The following is an 8905-nucleotide window of genomic DNA, read 5'->3' as shown; positions in this document are numbered from 1 at the left end:
CGAATAACAAACATGCAAATAACCAGTATGCGAATAACCAACATGTAAATAACCAGTATGCGAATAACCAACAGGTAAATAACCAGTATGCGAATAGCCAACACGCAAATAACCAGTATGCGAATAGCCAACACGGGCAAAACCAATTTGCGCACAACCAGTGCGCGAACGGGCCCAACCCCAACATGCCCAACCTGAATTACAACTTCCCATACCCAAACATGCACAACTACCAGTACCAATACCCCATGGGTCCGCCCCAGCAGCAAATGCACATGTTCGCGAATGACTGGAAGAGCATCATGGCGCCCTTAAAAAGTTGCAGAATCAAGCAACAATTTGATGACAGAGAATTTCTAGCTGATTTTGTCATGGGATTCAAATTAGACTTTAACAATAGGTACTTAGTGCTAGATGCATCTACCGAACTTCTTAAATTCACAGCCATTGAACGTTCAGACTGTTGCAATAGGAACTGTTTGCCCAAATTGTGTATTCCGATAAATATGAAAATATTGACCTATGGAAAGGAATTAAGTCGGCCTGACATTATGGTCGAGAAGGATTGTTCGTGTACCATGTGTTGCTTAAATAGGCCAACGATTAAAATGTATGAATTTTCAAACAATAATAATAAGGAGCTAATAGGGACGATAAAAGCTCCCTTCAGTTGCTGCTCATATAAATTTGATTTATATGATTCTGCCATGAGCAAGATTATATACATGGATGACACCTGTTGTCAGCTTAGCATTTTATGTCCCTGTCCATGGGGTCCTTTTAAATTTAGCAATTTTTTTTTGCGAGATGCAAAAACAAATGCGAAGGTGGCTCATTTGCAGAAGGAAGTTCCCTTCTTGAAATTTGTAAAACGGGACATCGACAACTATACGCTCAACTTCGAAGAGGTGAAGAACCCGGAGTGGAAGATGATGCTCTTGGCCTTTTCGCTCTTTCTGGACTATATGTACTATGACAAGAAGTGAAGCGGGGGAAGCAAAATATAGGGGCAACTCCATGACGAGTCATTTTTAAAAAAAAGCTAAACTACCCTGCACACCAAGCAGAACAACAAGAACAAGAACAACAAGCGTTTTACAAACCGAACTTGTAACGCAGAGGGAATATGTTTATCCCTTTTTTTCTTCTTTTTTTTTGTGCACACTGTTAACAATGAATGGTTTCGGTCGAGAAGGGATTTTCCCGTCGGAGTGCCCTTGGGGCGAGAGGATACATGCAACGCGGGGAATGCGTCAACAGGTTCTCTCATCGTTGGCTTCTTCGGTTTCAGCTGCCTCTGTGTTTCTTTCGAGTTTGCCATTTGGGGTTTTCCCTTTTTTTTTTTTTTTTTTTTCTTAAACGAAAAACGCTAATCATTGCTTACGAGGGTGGCTAACCTGTTTGGGGCCTGCAGACGGCCCGCATCCCTATGCTTTCTAAACACATGGGGAGAAGACACTTATCCTTTTATTTTTTTAATTCGAAGCGTTTTACTTTTTATTATACGTATGCATGTATGTGCGCCCGTGTTTACGTGGGACTACTTTCTCAGCCCGTATTTTGAATGCGCATCAGTAGGGTAACCCTAATTGAGGAAAAACGTAATATTTGCTAAAATTAAAACGTTAATTGGGTGAAGTAGAGACGGAGGGGACGCAGCCACGCAGTTATGCGGTCACGATGCAGTACGCATTGCGCAGCGTGAGCCAAAAGAGAACAAAAAAAAAAAAAAAAAAACGTAAAACGCACACACGATTTCTAGGGGAAGAAAATTGCTAGAGGGGTTGACAAGATGACGATTGTGTGGTGTGGGGATTGTGGAACCGCTCCCACTGATCAGGTGTTACACCTGCAAAACAGGCCATTTAAGTAATTAGAGACCTGCAAAAGAATAAGCTTAACTAACTAGAGGATGCCTCCTCCAGGTCACTGGAGCTCTCCTCAGTCATGCTCGATCCGCACTCATCAGCCAAAAGCAATTCCCTATACTTGTGAATTTTCCTATGGTACTTTTTCAGGACTTGGTATTTCTTCTCACACAGAACGAAAGCGTCTTTTCTACTTCTTTTATTTTCTTCATCCACACTTAGCTGTTTCAACCAGTGCTCTTTTGTTCTGAGGAAGAATTCATTTAAATTTTCATTGGCATCAAAAATGAAGCCTCCACTTTCGGCCTTTATTTTATTTTCCATTTTTTTTATTTTATCAGAAATTATCAAATTTTCTATTTCCTTTTCATCCTTATCTTCATCGTCTAAGGAGAGGGCAGAACTCAAGTCACTTTCTTCCACATAAATGTCATCTAGATTTCCTTTATGTACTAGTTCCCATTTTTCTCTTTTAAAAATGTTAATTTTCCAGTGATCACTTAACATTATTTCGTTATTTTTGTATTCATACATACCACCAAGTAGGTGCAACGTTTTGTTCGTTACGAATATGTGGCTGTTGATTCTGCCGATGGGCTCCACGTCGTTTATTACGAACTTTGTTTTTTTGTCTGCCTCGTTGGTGTCCGAGTCGGAGTCGGTTACATCGTTGGCCTCGGTTAGGTCTGGCCCCGCGGAAGGATCCTCCTGCGCGCATTCTCCTGGTGCATCTCTTTCCTCAGGCGGGTCGCCCCCATTATGATGGTCATCATGATCACCATTTGGAATGGAGCATTTTTCGGACTCCTTTTTTCCCCTTTTCGAATCTCCCACGACGTTAGCGCGGCTCGCGTGTGCCGACTCCTCGCAATGCATAAACACCGAGTGCGAATCGATTACATGGTTTATCGAGGTGCCCTTTTCTTCATTCATGTTTGACGCCTGGGAGTTTCCTTTTGGGGACTGTTCGTGACATTCCTTTTTCTCGTTGTGTGATTCGTTACCACCTCTGTTTTCCGGGTCTTCTTGATCAATCTTGATCCTTTTTTTATTTCCATTTTCGTCAAAATAGACAAACACGTTAGAGTAGTACTCGTCGTCATTATTGTCGCCATCAGTGAAGTGACTGGAATCGTAGCCGTCGGACGCGGAGTCCCTGGAGGTGCCGAATCGGCCTTCTTTACTTTTGCTTAAAGGGTCTTGGTCCCCCGGTAGAAGCTGCTTATAGCTGCTACCGCCGGATGGGGAACCCACGTTGAGTTCTCCGTTTCGTTTTTTTTTATTTTCCTTTTCGTTTCGGTTGATCTCTCTCACATCGGTGTTTCCCTTCAGGCTGAGGTATGACCAGTGCTCCTTACACATGTCAAAGGAGTATAAATCGTTAAAGAAGATGGACTGTATGTTGAGTGATTCCTCCAAGGAGGAAACATTATTGGTAGTATTGTTATGCCCAGTAGGGGTGCTAGTCTGTGTTGTCGCCTTGTTAGTGTTATTTTTCTCCACCTTGTCAAAAACACCACCAAATAGAATTAGCGAGTTTTTGTAAATGCATGTGCTGAACCCAATTCTCTTAGATGGTTGAAAGATACTTTTTTTCAGTTTTTTAAAATTGACCAGGATGTTATCTTCCCCAGCGTAGTTTATATTTACAACCCACATGTCATTGTAGTAGGCCCCAATGGCATTCCTCGAAGTGTTTTTTATCTGAGCATACCCTCCATATATATACACCTTTTGAAATTTCATGTCGGTGAATAGACTAACGCTTGATCTCTTAGACGGCATATAAGAATCTAAATCGAAGTTTTTAAAAAAGGCGTTCTTCACATTTTGTGATATTATTTTATCTCCCTTTTTCTTTTTTTCATTGTTCGTTGTATTTAGCGAGTTTGCAGTGCTGGCTCCATCTTCCTGTGTTAATCTCCTAAACAAGGAGTCCATATATATGTTGGTTAAGTTTACCCATTTATTGCTGCTGATTACGTACATGTATAGGTCGCTAAAATATTCTACTGACTTCCCATTATCAAAAAATCCTCCAAACATAATTATGGCGCTTTTCCATAAAATCATTCGATGGCCACTCCTGGGAGAGGGTCTCTCGTCTTTTTTGTTTTTGCATTCTAGTTGTTCAAAGGTGTTATTTTTTATGTCAAAAGACCAGAAATCGTTGTAGTGAAAAAATTGTGTGTTCGTGCATAATTCTCCCCCAAAGATGTATAACTTTTTATTAAAATAAACCGCTTGGTGTGAACATCTGGGTTTGGGTTTTTTACCTGTTGTGAAATAATACTTCCACTTATCTTTAACTACATTATACTTGAACAAGTCATTGTAAGCCAGCAGTTCGTGATTATTATTGTACTCTCCACCGAATAGGAGGAACTCTTCTTCGTTAATAAAGGTGATGGAGCAGTTCGACCTGGGGCTGGGTTTTTCACACTCCACAAATGTATTGTTGGTTGTTGTATTCACATTTATATGTCCATACTGATCTTTTTTATTTAAATTTTCGTAATACAAGCATATGGTTTCGAAGTCTGCGTCACTCAACACGTCATGGTTGCCACTGTTGTGGTTTTTTTTTTTCTTCGTTTTCAAGGACTTCAACTTTTGTTTTTCTTTTTTGAGTTTTATCTTTTCTTGCTTATCTTTGCTCTTTTTATTTTTCTTCCGCATTTTGTCAAATGAGCGTGTTTTTTTCCTGGCCTTGATTCGATCACACTTGCGTGGGGGGGCAGGTGCTTCGATATATAAAAAAACATGTAACCTGTTCTACATAATATGTACTTAAAAATTGTATATGCGTAGATCGGAGAACCTGCCGCTGTGACTTCCTTTCAGTGTCACGCGATAAGTTGAAAATGATTTATTTCGGTTTGGCATCCCGCTGCGCAGTTGTTGGCAGTTGTTGTACGCAGTTATGCGGTAGGGTTCACGCTCGTCGAAAAATCGGTGCCCTTTTTTGCTTCCTCGGAAAAGTGCCCCCACGTCGGTTTAGAATTTTCGTGCGACGCGGGGCAGACCGCTTGTGGCCTTCGCCGTTTTGGGATTTGCTAAATCCCGGGTTGCACATTATTTAAGGGCGTGTTTTTCTTATCTTCCATTTTTTCGCTTGCTTTTGAGATTCTTCCGCTGTTTTACTTTCCCCCAGGGGATTTTTCCCTTTCGAAAAATGGGAAGAAAGGGATCCATAAATATGCACTTTTCTGTAGATGGTAATTTTTTTTTTTCTATGTTTGTGTGGCAAAGCCGAATGGATTAAAATATATGGCAACAAAAGAACAAAATGGATGGGGTGCCAACTGTTGAGCATGTCGTTTTCCTTTTTTTTTTTTTTTTTAGCGCTCTCCCATTTTTGCATTTTTCGCATTTTGCCTTTTCACCAAATAACGTTATCCTCACACTCACATCGTACTACTCGTAAAAAATAGACCTTACAGTTTTTATAGGAGTATAGGAGAAGGGAATTTTTGTGGACATGGCGCGAAACAAAGGAAAAATAAAAGCAAATTCCGTTTTTTTTTTTTTTTTTTTTTTTTTTTTTTTTTTACAAACTTAGGGACAATGAACCAAGTTTTGAAAATCCACGAAAAGGTTACTTCTCTTTTTGCCCTTTTATTTTCCCAAACTGGTATGTTTCACCAATTTGTGCAGACTGAACCAAATCAATAGCAAAAGTAGGAAGAGACCCCCCCCCCCCCCCCTGCGTCGGGTTTATACATTTTCGTCCTTTCACTCCTCAACGCCCAATGGAAAGTTTGCCTAATGGGACATTCATTTTTTCCATCCCTGTGACGCGCAATGCAATGTAACCCTATACAGGGTGCATATAATATTTTTTACATATGTGAGGAAAATGATGAAGCACCGGGGTGGACATCTTTGTGAGCACTTGCCTACAAGCCATGTCGTGCAGTTTTCCTAAAAAACGTGCTCAAAACATGTGAGGGGATAGTTTTCGTCACAATTGTTGCGAATTGGGAAATTTCTGTTGTGCACAATATGAATTCAACTATTTCACAAAGCTCAGGAATATCAGATATGCATGGAAAAAAAAGGGTGTGAAAAAAAGAAAAAAAAAAGAAGAAAAATATCACGTGGATGTATGAAGAAATTTTTCAATTTTCCATTTAAAAGGAACTTGGGGAAAAAAGAAAAAATTGATGAAACGTTTTACAAAAAGTAGGGCAAAATAACAAACCCTTCGCAGAAAAGCATGATATATTTTTTTTCTTCTAAAAAAGTTCAAGGAAGCATTTTCACACCTGCGCTTACACATATAACACACATGCTTGTGTACATGATAGCAACGCAAGTTTCGGTTTTACCTTTTTAAAACGAGGTTCACACGTGGGCCCAACTTCCTCTTCGAAAGGTAAAAAATTTTTGTGGTTATCGTACACACCATTCTCCGTCATTACTGTTGTAATCGGAATGGTTCAATCTTAATTTCGGGGGCTTTCGTTAATCGCGCTATCATGCCGCTGTATCGGCACATGGCTATACACCACTTTAATGTTCTTTTTTGTCATCTCCCCAATTTGACCGCCCCCAGTTTATCACAACACTGCGGTGGAAGAAAAAACAAAAAAGACCCACAGACGTCTATCCCCTGAAGAGGTACACACAGAGCGTTGCATGTGCACACTTGTGAAACCCTTCCCCGAAGTACATACAACAATTTAGCCATAATGATAACAATCCAAGGCGTCACAAGCCGGTACACACGATGCAACACAAGGAGTGACGCGGTGCAGATGGGAAGGTGCGGAGTCGAGGCCCTATTGGGGCGTCATTGGGGAAAAAGAAAATATCACGAGAAAATATGTACGAATAATAAGGAGCCAAAAGCAGGAAATGATAAAAAAGGGTTTTTCGGTTGTTCCAATGCTCAAATGGCATCAGCTGTGAGAATGAGGAGGGTGAATACAAACAGCGTTTTGCATTTCTCAAGTGATAGTACAAATGAATCAAACTTGTACTTAAACAATTATGCCAACATGAAAAAATACATCAACAGTATCGATAACGAAGAATCAGTTATTATGACCATTTTGAAGGAGAAAACGTATGACTGTATACAGAAGACGCGAGAACAACTAAAAACAATTATGCACACGTACCCAAACACCCCCATCTCGATTTGTACCCCAAATAATGTTATTGGGGGTTTGAGGAACACCATTACGTTAATCACCGATACGTCTATTTTGGAAAAAAGGAAAGGGATTTTATTTAGAGGGAGAACTGTAGATAAAATTTTAAAAGACTTTCCAAAGTGGGATGAAACCTGTGAATACCCCATGGCAGAAGCTATGCTTTGGTATTTATTAACAAAAGAAATACCAGCAGTTGATGACTTGAAGCTTTTCTCGAGGGAATTATATTGTAGGGCTAAAAAAATACCATCATTCGTTTTTGAATTTATAGATAGCATTCCTACATTCACACATCCAATGAGTCAGTTAGTGTCTACCGTTTCGTTCCTCGAATCTTTATCCTTATTTAAGATAAAATATTCTGAGGGTATATTAAAAAAGGATTATTGGAAATATATTTTGGAAGACGCTGTTTCTTTAATTGCACAGATCCAAGTTGTGTGTGCATATATTTTTAAAAGGACTTTTATAGATAATAATATAAAAAAAGGGGAAGGGATGAACCTAGACATTGATTTTGATTGGTCAGCTAATTTTGCAAAATTAATTGGCTTTGAAGATAATGAAGTAAAGGATTTGTTAAGACTATACTTTCTTCTACATAGTGATCATGAGGGAGGAAATGCAAGTGCTCATGTATCTCATTTGATCGGAAGTACCTTAGGAAATCCCTACTTATCTTTTTCTGGATGTGCTATTGCTTTATCAGGACCTTTACACGGATTAGCTAATCAAGAATGTTTGAAATTCCTGTTAGATATAAAAAAACAACTCGATGGTAAAGAATTAACATATGGATTTATTGAAAAGTATGCCAAAGATTGTCTCAATTCTGGAAGAGTTATTCCTGGATATGGCCATGCTGTGTTGAGAGTCCCTGATCCTCGTTTCTTGGCCCTTCGAAATTTTGCCTTAGCACATTTTCCAAATGATCCCATAGTACAAATATTAGAAATGTGCTATAAAGTAATACCAGGAATTCTGTCTGCCACTGGGAAGGTCAAAAATCCCTACCCAAATGTCGATTGTTATAGTGGTTCTCTCCTGCACCATTACGGTATTAAATACCCTGAATATTACACTGTCCTCTTTGCCCTTTCTAGATCCATTGGGGTAATGTCCCAGTTGGTACTATCTAGGGGGTTAATGTACCCATTAGAACGGCCCAAATCCGTGGACGTGCACAATTTGAGGAAAATATGCGAAAGGAATTATGTTAAAATTGAGGAATTCGAGTAGGGCCTATTACAGGGCGATCATTTAATTGCACCCTACACATGTATGTTGGTGTGTGTGTGGGGTAGTTCGCCTCCGCAACTCCCAACCGGAGTGCCTCTTAGGGAACGGCTAAGCGCATCGCAACGGCTGTTCCATTTTTGCGTGCGAGAGTGCATGCGGCATCACACGTACCTATACATATATATGTGTTTGTATGCTTTTACACCCCCTTTTGCTACACCACCATTTGAGGTGATGTAAACACAGGGAGAACTCCCTCCATGTTTATTCCCTCAAAGGGAGCGCATCTTTTATGTTTTTAATTTATTCGAATGAAATACTGCCCCGAACGGACTCTCTTAATACGTCCCACGGTGTAAATTTTTCCTTTTTTCCCCAATGATTAAAATGGTAAGGCATATCATAACAGTAATGTGCTTTAAAACAAAAAAAAAAAAAAAATTATCTCTTTGCTTATTTTAAAATGTCTCCATGAATAACTTTACTTTCATGGCGAGCACTTACGCCCAACAGGGAGAGGACCAAAAAGTCGTCACAAAAAGAAGGCTATTTAATTTGATGCACGTTGACATGGCTTTTTCCACGTTTACAGTTTTTTTTATTTGAATTAAGCTTGGAGATATTGGTCCACTCATT

The 8905-nt window shown here is 39.6% G+C and overlaps 3 protein-coding genes across 3 annotated transcripts; 2 read left to right on the top strand and 1 right to left on the bottom strand.

Annotated features, from left to right (window-relative positions):
- Window positions 1-26: 26 nt before the first annotated feature.
- On the top strand, window positions 27-986 carry AK88_05538 (uncharacterized protein; the record flags this gene model as incomplete). Its single annotated transcript, XM_012483140.1, has 1 exon — window positions 27-986. A coding segment is annotated over one exon (960 nt), but the record flags the coding sequence as incomplete, so codon positions are not given.
- Window positions 987-1901: 915 nt separating this feature from the next.
- AK88_05537 (uncharacterized protein) lies at window positions 1902-4547 on the bottom strand (the record flags this gene model as incomplete). The annotated part of the gene is made up of 1 exon (XM_012483139.1): window positions 1902-4547. The coding sequence occupies one exon, from the start codon at window positions 4545-4547 to the stop codon at window positions 1902-1904; it is 2646 nt and encodes an 881-aa protein (XP_012338562.1).
- Window positions 4548-6562: 2015 nt separating this feature from the next.
- AK88_05536 (citrate (Si)-synthase, eukaryotic) lies at window positions 6563-8269 on the top strand (the record flags this gene model as incomplete). The annotated part of the gene is made up of 1 exon (XM_012483138.1): window positions 6563-8269. The coding sequence occupies one exon, from the start codon at window positions 6563-6565 to the stop codon at window positions 8267-8269; it is 1707 nt and encodes a 568-aa protein (XP_012338561.1).
- Between the last annotated feature and the right edge of the window lie 636 nt (window positions 8270-8905).

This window comes from Plasmodium fragile, assembly GCF_000956335.1.
Source record: "Plasmodium fragile strain nilgiri unplaced genomic scaffold supercont1.153, whole genome shotgun sequence".
Lineage (NCBI taxonomy): Eukaryota > Apicomplexa > Aconoidasida > Haemosporida > Plasmodiidae > Plasmodium > Plasmodium fragile.
The sequence above is the reverse complement of the archived record's forward strand: the minus strand, read 5'-3'. Positions and strand labels throughout refer to the sequence as shown.